The 21,036-nt window shown below is 33.1% G+C and overlaps 1 protein-coding gene across 4 annotated transcripts in view; it reads right to left on the reverse strand.

Moving 5' to 3' along the window:
- The window catches only part of IP3K2 (Inositol 1,4,5-triphosphate kinase 2), a 229,704-nt gene that overhangs the window by 2,131 nt on the left and 206,537 nt on the right, over window positions 1-21,036 (reverse strand). For all 4 annotated transcript variants that reach the window (XM_072530443.1, XM_072530442.1, XM_072530441.1 and 1 more), the window contains 4 exons: window positions 10,326-10,502; window positions 5,621-5,824; window positions 3,117-3,368; window positions 873-944 (listed from right to left, as the gene is read on the reverse strand). In XM_072530443.1, the coding sequence (XP_072386544.1) occupies window positions 873-944; window positions 3,117-3,368; window positions 5,621-5,824; window positions 10,326-10,502 (705 nt within the window). The remainder of the gene's footprint in view (window positions 1-872; window positions 945-3,116; window positions 3,369-5,620; window positions 5,825-10,325; window positions 10,503-21,036) is intronic.

Raw genomic sequence — 21,036 nt, forward strand, 5'->3', positions numbered from 1 at the left:
GTATTAAAATTTGATAAACTTTACCATGATAAAATAAAAGAGCATAATCCTTCTATGCGTTTTCCACTGCTTTAAGTAATTAAGTAGAATTATTTAAAAATAATTAAAAAAAAAGCATTATTTGGGTCGCATAACTTATTGTGTATTTATCTTCAGTTACTGTTTTAATAAATAGTTTAGATTTCTTATAACAAAAGTCATTTATTGTTTTTTTGTTTATTCTAAATTGATTAAGTACTCCTAATCAAATAAGTCAAATATTTCAGAGAGGAAAGTCTGGTTTTGCAAGAACTAATAGTTTCTTCAAATCAGAACGATTAGTTTACCGACTTGGAATATCGTGTGAGCATAACGTGACGGCAGTTCGAAAAAGACAATCAGAAAAAAAAATGCTATCTATATCGATTTCTTCCTATATAGCTTGTATTGTGGAGAACACAAGTCGTAGTAGTTAAGGGATCTGTTTACAATGCTTCAAAAGATACATCAGCGGTGTCGAATCTGTTCATCACTATTGATTTTCTATCCTGCATCATTTCAATTGTGTACAACTTATAGGAGACTTAAAATTATACAAAGTAACTGAGTAACTGACTCATCGTCAGATAGATTTAAACGCACTCTCGAAATGGATACAAATTAATATGTTTATAAATGTAAATAAGTTCTTTTTCACAGTTTCTTTCATTACTGCTACACAATACTAGCTGATTACATTGCCAAAAGGATGTAGGCACTGCCAATAAAAAACAACTAAGATCTGGATGTTTGATAAATGACTTGTTCACTTTTCAGAGAAAATTGTCGAAGTATGTTTCGTTTGTCAACATGTTAATAACAACCAACAAAAAGATTATCAAACTTATACTCACCTCATGTGAATTGAAAAATTGGGAAGTCTCCAAAGTGGCTTTAATAGCTTTCAGCCTCTGGATATATTTAGGCTAAAAAATAAAGACAAAAAATTATAATACTGTTAGGGAAACTACTACACAAATAAAATACTAATAAATACTATTAAATGAAATGACTTCCATATCGTTTTTCCTTTTTTAGTAAATTTAAACTAATATACTCACTCTAAGACAACGCAATTGGTGGCCAATATCTCGTATGTTTAAAACATTTTAAGAATATTTGGTTAACTTTAACGAACACAAGCTGAATATAGACGTAAATGTTAATCATGGAAAAAATATTTCTGTTTGGCAGTATTATCATGTTTTTATAATGTACAGTCCATCTAATTTACTTACCGTTGCACGTCATTATCATTGACAGAGATCGAAGTTGACATAGTTGCCAAAGTATAAAAAAATTCTGAATTCATTTTAAATCAAATCGGTCACATAATTATTGCAAAAGTGGATTATACAACAATACAAATTAATATTTAATGTAAATAAATAGAAACAAAACAAGAGTTAAAAAATAATCTTGTTAAAAACAATTTGAGCCGCTTTTATGCGTCGTATAAAGATGTAAAATGGAATACTTAAACAAAAACAAAACTTTCTTCATTACTTATTTACTTTGAAATGATTTTGTGTCAACACCGCAACTGTCAAATAAGTGTTACCAATTTAGGCCAAAATATCACCTTCGTTCGTTAAGGTCGCGGCATATTATCGTGCACGTATAGTTTCCGGCACGTAGCGTTTCCACTCCATCAATCGGACCGCGCGTTCACATTTTCATACAAAAAACGTTTCAGTTTGGTTCGGTGAAGATATGATTATCTCTTTCTCGACAAAAATTATGTGCAAAAAAGAAGGTTTGAAGTACATCCAATGCTAAGAGAAAGGAAGAAAGGTGAATACTGGACTTTTTACAGAGAATTAATTGATAACGATGAAAAATATTATGAATATTTTAGAATGACTAGGATTCAGTTTAAATATGTTTTAAATTTAATTACACCTTCAGTTAAAAAACAAAATACTACATTTAACGAAGCCATACCTATCAAACCAAAAAGTATTTTTAAACAGAAGAGGTATCACTTCCGTACAAAAGTCCTAAATGTTGATCAATTCCGGGACTAATTGTCACAAAGCAATAAAAACACATGCATAAATGACAAAATAGCCTCGAAAATACTTTGTACCCAATAAAACAAATACCTAAATAAACAACGAGGAGAAAACGACAGACATCTAATTTACATTACGACTCGTTACGTCGCCGTCGGCATCAGTAAAATATTGTTTTCGAATATACTGAACGGAAACGTTAAGTGTCTGAAACGCTACGTTCCGGACAGTGTGAGTTGTTCATATTTAAAACCATTTAAATTATATTTTTCGGAAACTAAACGCTATGTGCTGGAAACGCAACGTGCATGATAATATGCCACGACCTTAAGAGTGTGTTCCGAACAAATGTTCTTCATAAAAACGCTTTATAATGCATTTATACAAATTAAATGAAACATATTATTATTGTGTATTTCTTTAAGGTAACATTAATAGAAATCTTTAAATATTATTTCTACGCGTATATAATAAAATATGTCCAGTGGCTGTAATGCCAGTGTACTCGGCAAAGTGATTCTAAAAAAGAACACACCTACTGCCTAAATATTTCGTGTTGGTATCATGTGACCTCACGGGCTATGACGCGGATGACGTGCAACTGTAAGTAAATTAGATGAAGTATATATGTTGTATGCTTGAAACATAAAGAGAGAAAGCTTTAGAAAAGTACATTTTTATTATACTATGTTATGTTATATGAAACTAAAAATTTTTGTTGGCAATTGCCTTTTGATAGATTAGCGGATAGATTTGGCAATCCTCAAACCATTATTTAGTTTGTTCCATGATTGACATTTGCGGCTATATTCAGCTTGTACTTTCGTTAAAGTTAACCCAATATTTTCTTTAAATTATTTATCTTGGAAACATGACTTTAAAAAGGTTTAATGTTTTATTTTAATATTCATGTGACGACTGACTGAGGTTTATAACTGATTATTGACCGAGTATTGACACATCTACCAAATAATTAATTTTATAATATTTGTTAAGCTTCTGAACTACGAAAGTTATTAATTCAAACTATAAAATTTCTTATGAAAATATTTCGTTAAACATGTTTTTAATATGAATACTCACTATCGCATGTGGAAATCCGTCAGTGAACTTCTCGAATGCGGCCATAACTTGGTCTTTGGTCTTGGTAGTCTTAAAGTCCTTCGTGGACGTACCGTCAGCGCTTCGAATACCTTCAATTCGAAAGCCTAATGTTGCCGTCGAAGAAATCGTTTCTCTCCAAACCATATACCTCGGTTTTGTAACTCCTTTAAGCTTGTGCTCTTCGTCAGTCGGCGCGGTCTGGTCAATCTGGCACATTTTGTCGTACATATCCTAAAATAATGCAAAGTTACAGACTGACAACGTGTATGATTATTAAAGAAGGATGGCGAAGCAAAAAGATTTGTGGGAAACGTAGTCTAGATTTAATCATACAATGTACAAGGGTTCTTTTTAATTTAAAGACCGTGAATTTGCCTTTACTGTGAAAACACAAAGTACAAATTAATCTTATATACCATATATGACTGGCTGTATTACTAATGATCCAAGTCATAAAATGTCGGTATTGTCGTATTTAGTCGGTCAATTAAAAGGATACATATACAAATATGCAGGCCTGAAAAATGAATGTCATCAAACTTCTGTAGTTTAATTTTGGTAGAAATAGAGAAAAGCAATTGATAGTGGTAGTACTCAGTTATTGGTATATGGCCTTTTCATGGCCTTATTGTTAGATACCATGTTGGCTACCATATTCGCTATAGTGACTTTCTTGACAGCAGCTATAAAAATGATGTAGTCGATTTTCCGGAGTATTGTCTTAGATTTTTCAGCCATGATGTTCTTCTCTACCAGGACCTTCTTCTGTTTACCTTGGATCTTTCCCTGAATTCTCAGATTTAAAACTTTATATTTTTCAGTGTCTCATAATGGGACAGAAGTATTTCAGCTTGTGTCTCTATTATACTGACCAGTTGTGTTATTTTGTTCAGCTGTCTAAAGACCTCTTCATTTTTAACTTTATCGACCTAGCTAATTCTTAGTATTCATCTGTATGTCCACATCTCAAAGGCTTTCAAGCATTTAGTCGATTTTCCGGAGTATTGTCTTAGATTTTTCAGCCATGATGTTCTTCTCTACCAGGACCTTCTTCTGTTTACCTTGGATCTTTCCCTGAATTCTCAGATTTAAAACTTTATATTTTTCAGAGTGTCTCATAATGGGACAGAAGTATTTCAGCTTGTGTCTCTATTATACTGACCAGTTGTGTTATTTCGTTCAGCAGTCTAAAGACCTCTTCATTTTTAACTTTATCGACCTAGCTAATTCTTAGTATTCGTCTGTATGTCCACATCTCAAAGGCTTTCAAGCATTTAAGCATAACCTAATACACTGGTTATTTCTTATTTTGTGGTATCATTTAATTATACATATATATATATATATATATATATATATATATATATATATATATATATATATATATATATATATATATATATATATATATATATATATATATATATATATATATATATATATCGAGAAAAGGAGTACGACCGTCAATCCAAAATAAACTAAGGTACACTCGAAGAGTGGTGGGTTTTTCGGTCAAAGTGGAGAAATAAAAGACAAAGAAGGTGGCTACTTCATCTATTTATAGATGAAGTAATAGATGAAGTAGCCACCTTCTTTGTCTTTTATTTCTCCACTTTCACCGAAAAACCCACCACTCTTCGAGAGTACCTTAGTTTTATATATATATATATATATATATATATATATATATATATATATATATATATATATATATTACAGGACCCAACTTGTAAATACAATACATTTTGGAGATGGCTATCGCCGTATTCCCGTTCTCCTCCGCCAATCCTCCCGGTCCAAGGCATGCTCCTCCTCCAAACCTCTCGATTCCATCGCTCTTCTAATTCCTTCATTCCATGAGCGTCAAGGTTTACCTCTTTTTCTTCTTTCAGGGGGCTTCCATCTGTGAAGTTTTTGGGGCCAACGTTCGTCAGACATTCTCAATAAGTGTCAAACCATTTTAAACCTCTTCTTTCTATTCTGTCAATGACCGTTTCTGTAGCATTCATGTTATTTCTTATATATTCATTGGTCTTTCTTTCCAGCGTTGATGTTCTAGCACTTTTCCCAAATAATCAATTTCAACTGCTAAAAATCTTCTCTCCAGGTCTGCATTAATAGTCCATACTTCAAAGCCATAACAAAGAACTAATTCAACCATGCTATTCCCAGCCCTATTCTTTTTTTGTTCCTTTTGGAAATGTTGCGATCCCACCATAAGGAGTTCAGACGTCCTACAATTTTATGTCCCTGATTAATTCGGTGTTTAATTTCGGTTTCTCCCAAGCCCAAAGATCCGGATCCGGATCCCAAGATCATTTGAGATCTTTTCTCAATTAATAGTAACTGTTTTCTTATTAGTCCTTGTAACCCTTTTCAATTTTAGTCTTATATTCAATCAATTCAGACCTTGACATAATATAAAATAATAAGATGAAATAATATAATAAAGATCAAAAATAGCATAATAATCATATTATTACCTTTCTCAACTTTGGCTTTTCCTTGGCTTTAGCTAGTTCTTCTTCTAGATAAGTTCTTACTCCGATCTTGCAATCCATCACGCATGGTGATACGAAGTCTCCCAAGAGATCCTGTAATTGAATATAGGAACATTCTCCGTCATCACTGGTTACCAGACCCTTATACTCAGGAACATACGGTCGTAGTACATCCTTCATTAGAATCTGTAATGCATATCAACTTGGTAAAAAAGTAATTACTACAATAATGATCCAAAGAGATAAAATCATTTTTGATTATAAAATTAAAACAAAAAGCATATTTATGGAATAAATTGAACAAGATACAAAAATATGATGAGCAGATAAATCAATTGTTTCATCTCATATATGTTTCTCTCCTCAATCAAATTCTCTAGCACACGTAGAAAACTATAACTCGGCACAATAATAGATCACACAAACTATTATTCTAAATAAATACAAGTTTGAATATAAAAAGCACCATAACGACACATTGTACAAAAAAAACCTAAAGCTAGATTAGAAGAAATTAAAAGCATTCGAATTATGAATATATAGGGTAATATTGAAGATATAGGGTATGGAATAGATACTCTTTTACGTTCCTGGTAGAAGATAGATCTATCTCTAAGGATCTGGTCACGCTCCTGGTACCTGAGAGGAATTATATCCTAGATCCATTCTCTCATTTAATTACCAAATTTTCCCTTCCCATATTCTACTCTGATGTGGGGCAGCGGCATCATCAGTACCAAGATACAGCGTAAGGGAAATAATCCTTAATCGGTCTATTTTTGGATACAAATGAAACAATTATCGGTATAAGTAATCCCCTACTTGTTGGTTAACAGCTACGAGTGGAAGAACCGACACGTGGTAGGGCAATTCATTGCCCTGGAGCTGAGAAATTAACTCCGAAGGCGGAAAAGCTAAATTAGTCAACGGTATTAAGATGAGGAAAGCCACACATGAAGATGACTACCACATTAAAAATCAGCATGGATATCCTTGGTTAAAATCATCATGGACCCACTAGTCTATAATTTACTTAATGATCATGGAGCTCGAAATTCAAGATCCGACAGATGAGCACAATCAAATTTAAAAGACAGGGCCTCTCAGGTCATTATCAAGGTAACTCCTTGTCAAATAAATAAGAATAACTTTATAGACTTAAAAATTGGAACATGGAACATAATCAGGCAAACTAGATAACACTGTATCAGAAATGTGCAGTATGAAGTTTAACATGGGGCTTAGCGATATAAAATGCCCTGAATCAGGAAAATGTAACTCCAAAAATGGAACAATATATTATACCGGTAACAACAACTCCAATCACAGCAAGTGACTTGGCATTATAGTTGATAAGAATTCTCAAAAAGCTTTTTGTAACTTCTGCTGGCTAGCTGTTTGTGACTGAATGTAAAATAAATATAATCCAAGTATATGCACCCTTTGCAGACAAGGATAAAGACACCGTAGAAAACTTCTATGAACAAATTGGCAATGTCTTAAAGCTGACTGAAAGACATGGTATAAATATTATAATGGGAGATTTCACCGCTAAAGTGGGCCAAGAGGAAGTGAAGAATTATGTGGGTCGATATGGACTCGGGGAGAGGAATGAACGTGGTGATAGGCGGATCGATTTCTACAGTGTGTAAAAGCCAAATGGAATAAATTCATTATTTAGGTTACTGTACATATTTATAAAAAATCCCGTTACACGTCAAATTTAAATTATAACTTGACATTCTTTAACGTGAAAATGCAACCCCTACCTTCAACCCCCTTAGAATGACAGGTACAACCCCCATTTTTGAAAATAGGAAGTATAGGCTTGTGATATATCGTTTGAAAGGTCTTTTCATTCTCCATTCAAAAATGTTGTCGCTTTCAAGTTTATTAAGATTAATTAAGATAAAATAAATTAAAACCGAAATTCGCTACAATACAATCAAAAACTAAAATGTAATGCAAAACGTAATAAAATGTAGAACACGAAAAAGAAATATGAATGTTATTGAAGTAGATGTTCAAAATGTTCACCGCGAACGTCTTGGCAACATCCTAATCTCAAATAAAACTGTCTTCTAACATTATTTAACATAACAGGCGTGATCGACCTAATCGCAAGCGTTATTCGTTCTTTTAAGTCATTTAAATCATTAGGTTTAGTTTTGTACACATGGCTCTTCACATATCCCCATAAAAAGAAATCTAATAATGTAAGATCAGGTGATAGCGTTGGCCATTCAATCGATCCTCGCCTCCCTATCCACCGATTGGGAAATCGGGAAATTGGGAGATCGTATCGAGGTACTGCCGGACATTAAGTTGGTAATGTGGTGGTGCTCCATCCTGCTGAAACCATATCGTATTCGCTGGAACTTGAGGGTTTCCTGGATCAGGATATAAATTTGCCAACGTTGGAATGACATCATTTTGAAGTAGTGCCAAATAATTGTTGCCATTCAAGTTGCCCTCAATGAAAAAGGGACCAATGATATTGTTTCCTACAATCCCTGCCCAAACATTAACCTTTTGAGGGTATTGAGTGTGTTCTTCTCTCATCCAGTGAGGATTTTCCGTGGCCCAGTAGCGGCAATTTTGCCGATTAGCATGACCGTTAAGTGAAAAAGTACACTCATCAGAAAACATAACGTCTTCTAATTGGATAATATTGTTATCCAACATGTCCATCATTTGCTCACAAAAAAAAGTTCTCCTATCAAAATCGTCTTCCATGAGCTCCTGAGTAGGTATCATCTGATAGGGATGCAATTGATTTTCTTTTAATATGTTTACTATCGATGTATGGCTAGCATTGAATGTAGTGGATGCCTGTCTACTCGATGTATGTGGATTTTCCTGAAACTCAAGCAACACATCTAATTTGAGTTTATCACTCAGTGCATTGGCAGCTGCTTTTTTTTATCTGCCTTACATGACCAAACTCGCGAAACTACTTCTCTATTTTACTTATTGTTCCTTGGGATATAGGCGGTAATATAGGAAATTTCTCATAAAATAGGCGAGCTACTTCCTGTTGTGTTCGGGTGTTATCTAGGTAACCAATCATTTATAAAACTGTTATTTTATGCATTTCCGTTAATCTAACCATTTTTCAGAATGGAATTGAACGAACTTTTTACTTAAATTAAAATACTGACAACTTAAATAAAACGATTTACTAATGCGTGTTAAAATAACGTTGCCACGGAAATTCTTTAAAGTTTTTTAATGGTTACCATATAAAAACCACATTGCTATGGTTTTTGTTCACTTTCTCATTATCAAGACCTAAACGGGAAATAAGTTTTGAGTATATTTTAGCGAATTTCGGTAACCACATGATTTTAATTTATTTTATCTTAATTAATCTTAATAAACTTGAAAGCGACAACATTTTTGAATGAAGAATGAAAAGACCTTTCAAACGATATATCACAAGCCTATACTTCCTATTTTAAAAATTGGGGGTTGTACCTGTCATTCTAAGGGGGTTGAAGGTAGGGGTTGCATTTTCACGTTAAAGAATGTCAAGTTATAATTTAAATTTGACGTGTTTCGGGAATTTTTATAAATATGTACAGTAACCTAAATAATGAATTTATTCCATTTGGCTTTTACACACTGTATATTAATAAGGAACTTATAATTGCAAATACGTTATTAAAACTTCCTAAACGTAGATTATAAACATGGTGGTCACCAGCTGACAATAACAACAAGATAGTCAGAAATCAAATAAATTATATTATCATCAATAGAAGATATAGAAATTCTATAATATCATCCAAAACTTATCCAGGAGCGGACACATCCCCCGATCACAATCCGGTTGTTTTTTAGATGAGAGTGAAAATAAAGAATGTAAAGCATCCTAGCTCCAAGAAAATCATAGATACAGGCCGTTCAAATAAAACAACACACATACGGAAACGAAATTTAAAATAAACGAGAACTTAAGGAAATTTAAAAAGATAATGCAAAAACTTTATAAAAACTATTAACCAAAATAAAAAAAAAATCAACATGTCCGTGTATTAGTTGGAAAAGAAACCCTCAAACCACACGAAGAAAAAAAAGAAACCTTGGATGACAGTAGAAATTCTTGAATTTGTAAAATAACGAAGAAAACAAGCAAAAGACCTGAATAAATACAAATAAATTCATAGAAACATCAGAAAGAAAATTAGAGAGGCAAAAGAGAAGTGGCTCTCCGACAGATGGAAGGAAAGAAAAGATCTGGACAAAAAGTATAATAGCTTTAATTTACACAACAAATCAAAGAAATGACAGGTTCTAGAAAAAGTATCGAATATCCTTAAACATGATAAAGATATATTATAACTGATGTCAAGGAGAGATTGCATCACTGGATCAATTATATTAAAAAACTATTTAATGATAAAAGATGAAGAACTGTCATTAAAAATCACACAGGATACGAACCACCCATATTACGGGAAGAAGTCATGTATGCAATCAAAAACATAAAAGAGGGCAAATCTACTGGAAATGATGATACGCCGATCGAATTATTAAGAATGCTCTCGCCTACTCACAATAGAGAAATAATTGAACAGAAATAGTCAATTAAATTTCATGACTCCACTACATCCTTCCAAATATAAAACATAGGAGGAGGATATAACTTCTATAATATATTTCAATATAAATAACATTATGTTACCTTAAAACACTTTTCTTCCTTCGCACAAAGCTTTTTAAGAATTGTGCCTTGGTCAGGTCCAGCCTTGAAGTTTCCTTGATGTCCAGCTAACTGTACCCAAGGATATCTTTGCTTTTTGTAAGTTTGGAAGAACGGCGTCCATTGAACGATGTTCCTTAACTTCCTCCAACCGGAAGGCTGTAAATGGAAAAAGTATAAAATTAGATTAATTGAATTAACACAAGGTCAAAAAAGAACAAAAAAACAAAAAAAAATAAAGCTAACTCCATATACTTTTCGTTCAGTCACTAAAATACCTAATTGAAGTGAAAGTAGACGACTGTATTTCGTTTCATTTAGCTCTGCCATTGCTTTAAACGTGTTTTGAAGTATTCACCTCTAATCAAAAGAACTTACGGTAGCTTGAACTGTAATGAAATGCTCTCAACTATATAGCGTCTATAATAACATAACATGTATAGGTACGTTAGTAGCGATTCCTATATGAAGCAACGAAAAGTTAGGAATACTGAAAATCCAAGCTTACTGGAAGCTGTTGGGCGATGGTAAGAATAACGTTTTATTCCGACAATACATCTACAAAATTTTCAAGGGTAAACTGTATTTAAAAGCTCAAAAATTCATCTTTTTTGCAACTTAATTTATAGTGGATGTTTTGGTCAAGATTGCCAAAATCGTACTTCGGTGACGAGATGAAGCAAAGAAGGAAGAACAGATGTATAAAAAAAATTATATAAATTTAACTCGGTAAAAAGATAGTGGGTTAATATAAATAATTTATCAAATTGTATAAACATGCCCATAAAAGATTTTTTCATTTTTTCGCTAATGAGATTATACGGGATTATTTTTAAGGGTCGAAAATTTAGAGTGTAAAAATATTTCAGTTGATATAATACGTCAATAAAAATTGTTAAATGAATATAAATAAAATATAAAAAATTCACTAAACTGTTTTCTCAATTTTTGAATTAACAGAGGAAACTTTAAAGGGGTTAAAATAAATTAGAAACATATAAAAAATAATAAATGGTATTTTACAGTATCCAAGAACTTTTATTACGATCATCATCAACACATTTCTTACATTTTAGAACAGAAGATTCTGGAATAATTAACCTTCTTTCAGCTTGACGTATTTTACCACCGTTTTTACGTCTAGAGCCGTGTTCATAGTTTGAGAACCCCAAAACGCCTTATTCGGTGATATTGTGGTATCTGGATATTGATGGTTTTTCTTAATAAAACCTGTTAGATGAACGTTTAGACATATTTTGTTGCAGAATGTTAATACGGATGAAAAAATTGTTTTCAATTTCATTGACAGAATTTTTGACAGTCACAAAACGTAGCAAAATACCTTTATATATCTTGTTGCACCATTAAACGACCTTTCACTTCCCTACATAACGCAAAATTGAATAAAAACAAAAAATAATCAGACAAAACTAACTATACCAGTGTCAAAAGTGCTAAATAAATAACGTGTATATGTACTTTTTAAATTATATGTAAATAAAAAAATTTAACGGTTTTTTTCTTACACACAAACAATAATATACCACGCGAAAATATGTAAACGATAACTGCCAACCGGTAAAGCCTCTCCCGATGTTCATTTGTGTGGGATAATTCTGACAGTTGCTAATAGATGGCGCGACAATACAGTTTTTGCCATTTTATTAAGTAGGAGGTTTTTTAAAGATGGATGCGCACAATTACTTGACGCGCACTATTAGCCGACTCTCCCCTATACCTAATTTTTGCCATTATACACTGGACTATCATGTTTTAAAACATGTCTAGTAATTAAGTTATTTGTTAAGAATTATGTGAACCAAAAATCTACAAACAAATATGTGGGCTATTGGTTTTCCGCTTCTTTGTCGTCTATACATTTCCGGTTTGCAGCATGTTATCTTTAATCTTGCACAAATTTCTTTAAAATGATGTTCTCCTTTAAGATTATGCTCACCTTAAATTCAAGGATATTTGGATTTCTGTATTCATCCTGTATTTATTTTACTTATCGTGGACATATTCTCCAGAAATGTGTGTTTACGTGACTTGTAAAATATATTGGGTACGTTGTATATGACGTAAGATGACTGTGAAAAATACGAAATTTGGAATTAACTTTAATCATTTCGCTGAAACATTCAGAGATGAGGATTACAGTTACTTACATTGTAGTATAACGTATACACAATATGTTTGTATAGAAATTAACTACATATTAAACTATTTATTACCGTTATTAACTACTGTAAACGCCATTAATTTGATCATTAAATCTAAATAAGATCACACTAAAATAACTTGGTGTATTATTCAAATAATTGCAAAAACGCATTTATCGGTAAATAACAGTCAGATTAAACAAACAAATTAATTTGTTAAAATGAAAAAGACAGAAAAGATTTGATTTCACGTTCAAAGCGTCTATGTATCTATTGATACGTATTTCGACTTAATAAGTCTCATCAGAATAGTTATTCATAGCCGTTCTTAACGTGAAAAATAATCTTCTCTGTCTTATAAGGAAGCAACAATAACATGGCTTCGTTCTAAAAATTGCAAGGCATGGCCAGACGATGATAAAGATGTTGATAGAGACATGGGGAATCTAACATTTGCATTCCACGACATGTCTATTCATCTAAGCAGAAATCCTTAACGAATTTGTTTCTCGTACTCATAGAGAGTAGATCCGAATAAAATGAAAAAGACAGAAAAGATTTGATTTCACGTTCAAAGCGTCTATGTATCTATTGTTACGTATTTCGACTTAATAAGTCTCATCAGAATAGTTATTCATAGCCGTTCTTAACGTGAAAAATAATCTTCTCTGTCTTATAAGGAAGCAACAATAACATGGCTTCGTTATGGACGCAATAGCGACATCTGATAGAAAAATCGGTAAGATAGTTTCGAAACAAATTCAGATTTCTGCTTTAATCTGGAGCCTTCTAAAAATTGCAAGGCATGGCCAGACGATGATAAAGATGTTAATAGAGACATGGGGAATCTAAAATTTGCATTCCACGACATGTCTATTCATCTAAGCAGAAATACTTAACGAATTTGTTTCTCGTACTCATACAGAGTAGATCCGAATAAAATGAAAAAGACAGAAAAGATTTGATTTCACGTTCAAAGCGTCTATGTATCTATTGATACGTATTTCGACTTAATAAGTCTCATCAGAATAGTTATTCATAGCCGTTCTTAACGTGAAAAATAATCTTCTCTGTCTTATAAGGAAGCAACAATAACATGGCTTCGTTATGGACGCAATAGCGACATCTGATAGAAAAATCGGTAAGATAGTTTCGAAATTTGTTTCGAAACTATCTTGCCGAAATTAATTTGTATTTAATTCAGAAGAATTACAAAGTACAGAAGAATATTAGTGATATTTAAATATATTAAAATTGCAGAAGGAATTTAGTGTACCAAAAATTTTATGAACTGAAAGTATTGCAAAGTACAAACCCACCACATTGTTCAAAGTATTTCCAGAGAAAACTCTGAAACTATGGAAAATTCAGTGCAAAGGAAAGTGCATACCAACACCAGATAAATTTAAATATAGCATAAGTTTCGCCCTTATTCGTGCCGCTTCAATCATAATGGCTATCTGCATTTTTAAAGGAAAGGGTCTAAACAAATCAGTCAATCTGCATTGATAGTGTAACGTGTTCAAAGTCTGATTGTAATATTTTGTCTAATTTTCGTTTACTTTATAAAATTTTAATAAAACAGTCAGTATACAAGTTTAATTTAAAAAAAAAGTTTACAAGAAATAATTTTTAGTCGTGCTAATAAAATTTCCGTTATACCACCAAGAGAGGTTTATCTACTTGCTATAATCTCTTTTACATAAGTCGATAAAGACACTGCTTCTGTCCCTTTACGTTTTATTTGCAAATATTTAAACTAATCCCTTCAAACAAGCCACATAATCTGTTTTAAGAATTTACTGAAAATAAATATCCCGTTAGATTAAGTAAAGTTCTGTCTAGTCCGAACAACTAGAAAACGTCAACTAACGCTAGCATTATCTATTTAAATATTTTTCTAGAAAAAGGCCTATCTTTTCCATTTTATTCATTTTCGGTTGTGTACAAGTTTGTCCCTTCGGGAATTCAACTTTGTCGCTTTGCGAATCCAATTGTGTTTTACTTGGGGATTCAAGTTTATGCTATTGAGAATCCAAGTTTCTCCCATTTTTAAAGCGACTTTTATGCGATTGGGAACCTAAGTTCTTTCCCATTTAGATGCGATCTTTATTCTTATACGGAAGCCCACAGTTTTCAAGATTTAGCTGGCTCCGAGGCCACCATCCAGTTTATCCGATTAACAGATTATTTAAAATATTGTGAGTACATTTTCCTTTTATTTCAAGCCAATTCGAGTGATATTACTTTTAAGTTAAGAAAGTTTATATAAAAATCCAAGAGCCTGAATAGAATAACGTTAAAGAATTTAATACCTATAATCTTTTGTTACAAATAGTGCATATTTCAATATTCTTTTCTTATTCCATCTAATTAGCCTTCTTCGGTCCATCTTTGGACATGGGCCTCCCCAATCCTTTTCCATTCATCTCTGTCTGTCGCTATAGTCATCCACCTAGAGCCCACGTGCTTCTTGATATCATCTGCCCATCTCATTTGGGGCCTTCCTCTGCTTCGTTCATATTCCCACGGTCTCCAGCTTATAAGAATTTTGTTCCATCGGTCTCCTTTTTGTCTTATATTGTGTCCTGCAAATCTCCATTTCAACTTTGCAACTTCTTTTCTAACATCCCTCACTTTTGTTTTCTCTCTTATCCACTCGTTTCTCTTTTATCCATTAATCTTATGTGCAACATTTGTCTTTCCATTGCTCTTTGGGTTTTTATGATTTTGTCCATGTTTGCTTTTGTAAATGTCCACGTTTGGGAACCATAAGTGAGAACAGGGAGTACGCATTGATTGTATACTTTGGTCTTAAGATGCTGTGGATATCTTTTGTTTTTAAGAATGTAGCTTAGTTTGCCAAATGCCGCCCATGCCAGTCTAACTCGTCTTTTTATCTCTGCTGTTTGGTTTTCTTTGTTAAGTTTTATAATTTGACCCAGATATATATATAATCCTGAACTTGTTCTATTTCATCTTGTCCGATCCTCATCGTGATGTCTTCATCTGTATTTGTTATGATTTTGGTCTTGCTGTAATTCATATTAAGGCTTATCTTTCCAGCTTCTTTCGTCATTTCAAATAATTTTTCTTTTTTATCGATTATCAATGCGATGTCATCAGCGTACCTTAGATGGTTCAAAGGTTCATTGTAATCTTTTAAAAATATCTTCCAGAGTCTGATTGAAAAATTTCGGTGATATTGTGTCACCCTGTCTCACGACTCTATTTATTTGTATTGATTTTGTTCCTTCATATACTTTAATTGTTGTTTTGGCTTTCTTATATATATTGGCTATTAGTTCCTTATATCTATGGTCAATTCTGCTGATAATCAAAGAACTTTTCACTGCCCAATATTCGACTCTGTCGAAAGCCTTTTCGAAATCTATGAACGCTATATATAGAGGAATGTGGTATTCATTTGCTCGTTCTAAAAGTATTTTCATACTTAGTAAATGGTCACTTGTGCTGAATCCCTTTCTAAAACCAGCTTGTTCTTTCGACTGGTATCCGTCGAATTTTGTCGTCAATCTATTAGTTTCATATTTTCTTATTAGTTTATTTATTTATTAGTTTTCTTATTAGTTTCATCTTTTCTTATTATTTATTGTTAATTAACATGTTTGTGTAGTCTCCATTTTAAACATGTTTAAGTCAAAATGTATTAACTAAGACAAATATCCACAGCTTTTTTCAAGTAATCATTTCATTAAGGTGTCAATTTCGTATCGAAAATTCTTTTTACTACTGTTTTTTAGCATCTAAGATGGTCATATTTAAGTTTTTTGGGACTTAAAATCGTTTATTATTTCAAAACTTTTTATTTTAGAGAAAAATGTCAAAAGTGATTTTTTATATCGATGGTCCAAAATAACTAAATAAATAAATTTTTCGAAATTGTTTTAAAAAATCCTTTTAGGAAAAATTTTTGGATATAGATATTAAGGAAGGGTCATCCTCTTAATGGCAACCACCATGCATGTCAAGAAGGAAAATCAACAGAAACAGCAAAAGGCGGAAGTAGTTCAGAAAATCAGTCGCTTTATTAATAATGGAGAGATTTCATTAACCCTCTTTCTAGATATCGAAGGATCATTAAATAATGTATTACCAAATTCTCTTTATAATGCAGCAGCATCAAAAGAGATATCTGCTACCGTATGCAACTGGATCAACGCAAAGCTGGAAATTATGCTGATTCTAATCTTCTTCTTCTTCTCGTGCCACTCCTAGCGGAGATTGGAAATCATCATGGCCACTGCGACTTTGTTAGCAGCGCGCCTAAAAAGTTCAATCGAACTACACCCGAACCATTCACGTAGATTACGAAGCCATGATATTTTTCTTCTTCCCACACTTCTTTTGCCCTTAATTTTGCCCTGCATGATATTTCTTAAAAGTTCGTACTTTTCACCTCTCACAATGTGCCCCAAGTATTCCATCTTTCTAGTTTTTATCTCATTTAGAATTTCGCATCTTTTGTCTAAAGTTTGGAGTACTTGCGTGTTAGTGACGCGGTCCATCCATGATATTCTGAGAATGCGCCTATAGCACCACATCTCGAAAGCTTCGATGTTTTTTGTGGTCAACTGTTTTAGTGTCCAAGCCTCTACTCCATACAACAGGGTAGAAAAGACATAACACCGCAGCATTCGTATTCGTAACTTTATATTGATATCACGATTGCAAAAGAGTTTGCGCATTCTATTAAAGACTGATCTAGCGATTTCTATTCTACATCTAATCTCTTTTGTTTGATCAGTATCGTCTGTGATCCAAGCACCTAGATATTTATAACAGGACACACGCTCAATCGTTGTATTGTCTATTACAAGATTAGCTCTGATGTTCTTTGATTTCGTGATTACCATAAATTTAGTTTTGTTCAAATTAATTTTCAAGCCGTAACTGTGACAGTATATATTGAGACTTTGAACGAGATGTTGTAGTTCTACTAGCGTTCCCGTTAGGAGAACCGTATCGTCAGCATACCTTATATTGTTGATCGTCTCACCATTTATTATCAGACCAAGATCTTCTTCCTCGAGTGCTTGTTCACAAATAGCTTCACTATACAGATTAAATAAAAGTGGCGACAAGATGCATCCCTGCCGGACTCCTCGACGGATTTGAATTTCTTCTGTTAGCCTACCCTCAACCTTCACATTTGCTGTTTGAGACTTGCTGATTCTGATAGACCTGCAAAAAGAGGAGATTTTGACCAAAATATAACCAAAAGGGTTGTTCACAGAAGGGGAGTGCTTCCTCTACTCCTTTGGTCACTCCTGGTAGATGCCTTGATCTTGCTCCCTGACGCACAAGGAATAGAAGTGCAGGCCTACGCGGATGATCTAGTAATTATGGTAAGAGGAAAATAGGTAATGTTCTATCCAGCACACGACAAAGAACATTCAACATCCTTACTTGGTGTTGCCACAACAGTAGTAGTCAGTTTCGCAAAGAGACGGAACCTACAACAAACTGCAAAAATTAGATGCACTTTCAATATATGACTGTAGTCAGAGCTATGATTACGTATGGACCACTAATATGGTGGTCCAAATGTCAATAAAAGAGAAGCTGAATAAGCTTCAACCATAAGCATGCTTAATCATAACAGGAGCGATTTTAACTACCATAACCGCCCCCATGAAGAGGGAGTTCACGTATATTAGATGTATGGCTGGAAAAGGAGAAGGTAGGAGCATACAGATGGCGGACAAAACGCCAGGAAGCAGGGCAAAACAATATCGGGATCAAATCTGGAGAGTATATTAAAAATCACTCAGAGTTGGAAATCCTCTGTTCTGGCAGTTGAAAAGGTGGGCCAATAAGATGGAAGACTTTCAGAGGCGAATGGGTTTAAGGCTGAATGAAAGAAACATGGTAAACATAATAATGAGAGGAGAGCGCCAATGGAGAGAAATACACTGTCTGATCTTTGGGGTGATGAAGAAGAAGGAGCAGGAGGATAGAGGAGGATATTAAACCAGGGATCTGAAATCTTGTTTCTTCTCTTTCGAAAGCCAAGAACCCGTAAGTACCAAAATTAGTTTATGGCCTTACGAAAATATTTTCGTCCTCTTGTTTTATTTTGGTAATAGGTAGTTCTAGGTAACTATTTTTTTCCTGATTTATGATGATAGGTATGGTTAGTTGTAAATTTTCGTCAGTATAATGTATTTATTATTCTTTTAAGGTGACGGTTAATATATGGATTTTAGTTTTTTATTCAATGGTAAGACCACTACTCTGGAATGGTGGTTAAAGTTTTAGCCGGAGCACAGTTTATCCGGCACTACCCTGAGGTCTGCTGAGCCTGCTAGTGTCGGATATCTGGTTCTCTGGATATTTTGACGGAAGATGACAGGGTGTCTTATTCCGTGATGTCAAAAAAAAGATTTTCCCACCGCTACCTGCTAGAATTCAATTGATATTGGCAATATGGAAATTAAAAAAAAGATTGGAAATGGTAGCAATTGTACATATTACAAAATTTGGTAACGATTACTTCAATAGTAGAGTGGACAGAGTGCTAATTTTTTATTTCAAAAAATCGTGTCTCAGTTTGGTACGTATACGTACGAGCCTCCGACTGCCTTTAAAAAATAAACAACTATAAGAGTTTCAAGTAATTTGCGTAACAGATTATACACAAAAAAAATACCTGTGTAAAAAACAGTTGACGGTAATAATTGAATAATTGTTATTTTGTACTTTTCTGTTTTCATATAATCTAAGAATTCACGCTTTGAAAAAAACGACGTATTTTAATACATATTACGGTTACTGCGGTTTTGTACAAACATAATAAAACGTTTTGTTTATCGTGTACATAAAAGGAAATACACAAGAGATAAAAACTGTTAATAATAAAGACGTGATCGAGAAGAAATATTTGAGATTGCGGTTTGTTTCTACATTAATATTATGTGTTAAAATTTTAAGGGAAACAGACCACAAGACATATTATAAAGGTAAAGCTGTTTACTTTTGAACCCCCTAGTTAGTAGTAGTGAATGTGATTGCTATTTCAATTGGACAGAAAGTTACCAAAAACGACTTTGGTTCAATTATGTACTTATCCACAACTAAAACAACTCTAAAATCACTTAACTCACTTGCTTACAATGACTTTAGAACTGCTTTTTGTTGGTTTCCGCTTCACCCCTACAGAAAGCCTCTATAGTGTAGAGTCAGAATTCAGAGAGCCGCCATTACATCACAGTCGCACACTTCTCACATTAACACACGCCACATTTATTGCATCAAATCCAAAACATCTACTCTTACTCAATACACTAACAGAAAAGTGTCTACACATCTACAATAATAAACCGATTATGGCAAAACCTTACTATCAAGGTACAGCGATTAGTACTCTAGACAAAACCTTCTCAGTGCTTCTCCCTACAAATCTTAATCCGCAAAATGCGGTTTGATGGTTCACCATTTTTGTCAAAACCATTATAGTACTTTGATGGAGTGAGCTCCATAATATATTGATTAACCAAATGGTACCAAGTTTATTTATGAATACAAAACAGATTATTATATAACATTTATGATATTTACAATTAAAATATCTACGACTAAATCCATTACCAAATTACACTTAAAAATCCAATTTTTTCTCTACTTCTATTCGAGCTGGCACCATTAGCTAGCTGTCCCAGTTTTGCCACGTATTGATAATCTTCTAAACTTATCAAATTTCACTTGTTCATAATATTCTTTCGTCTGTGGGTTCGATTATTAAATACCCCTTTTGTTTCTCGCTGTCGCTTCTCATTTTTGTATACTTAGTTTTTTCTTTGTAGTATTTTTCTTCCATCTTTGCAGTATTTTCTAGTCTCCTGATTATAATGAATCTTTAACTAGTACTTTGACCTTTCTATTAGCATAAGGTCATCTGAATATGTAAGGCATTGAAACTTTAGATCGTATACCGATTCTTCTTTGGGAATCTTATCTAAAACATTTTCCAGTACCTTTATTAAAAACAGTCTTAAACCATTAATATTCCTCCGACGATGCCACTTAATATTTTGTGAAACTTAGTTAAATATAGGTATAAGTTTTTAATTGATATTAGGTACATTAAATTGCATTTTCTTTTCGATCTTTTAAATTTATTTTCCAGGTATATTTTTAATCTCCATATTAGTGAAGATAATGAAGAAGTTTTGCCGTAAGAACGGTTATTAATTTGTCCTATTAATCTGACTTTAAAATATCAGTTGGTATCGTTTCAAATCTATGTTATAAAAAATAAACATTTTATCTTTTCAAACTTTTGACCTGCCTGGTAGACAAAGTTCGATTTTGACTTCTTAAACAAGCCTTTCTTCTTTATGTTCCGTTTAGAAAACCTGTACAAATCTCTAGACGGTGTATTGACACCATATTGGTCTGAATATTCTAATGCATTGACGTCACTAGACATTGACGTCACAACTGTTGTTATACGAAAGACTTTCTGCCCGCATCGGCATAATACATTCTGATGAGTGAGGACATTGTTT

This window comes from Diabrotica undecimpunctata, chromosome 4, assembly GCF_040954645.1.
Source record: "Diabrotica undecimpunctata isolate CICGRU chromosome 4, icDiaUnde3, whole genome shotgun sequence".
NCBI lineage: Eukaryota > Metazoa > Arthropoda > Insecta > Coleoptera > Chrysomelidae > Diabrotica > Diabrotica undecimpunctata.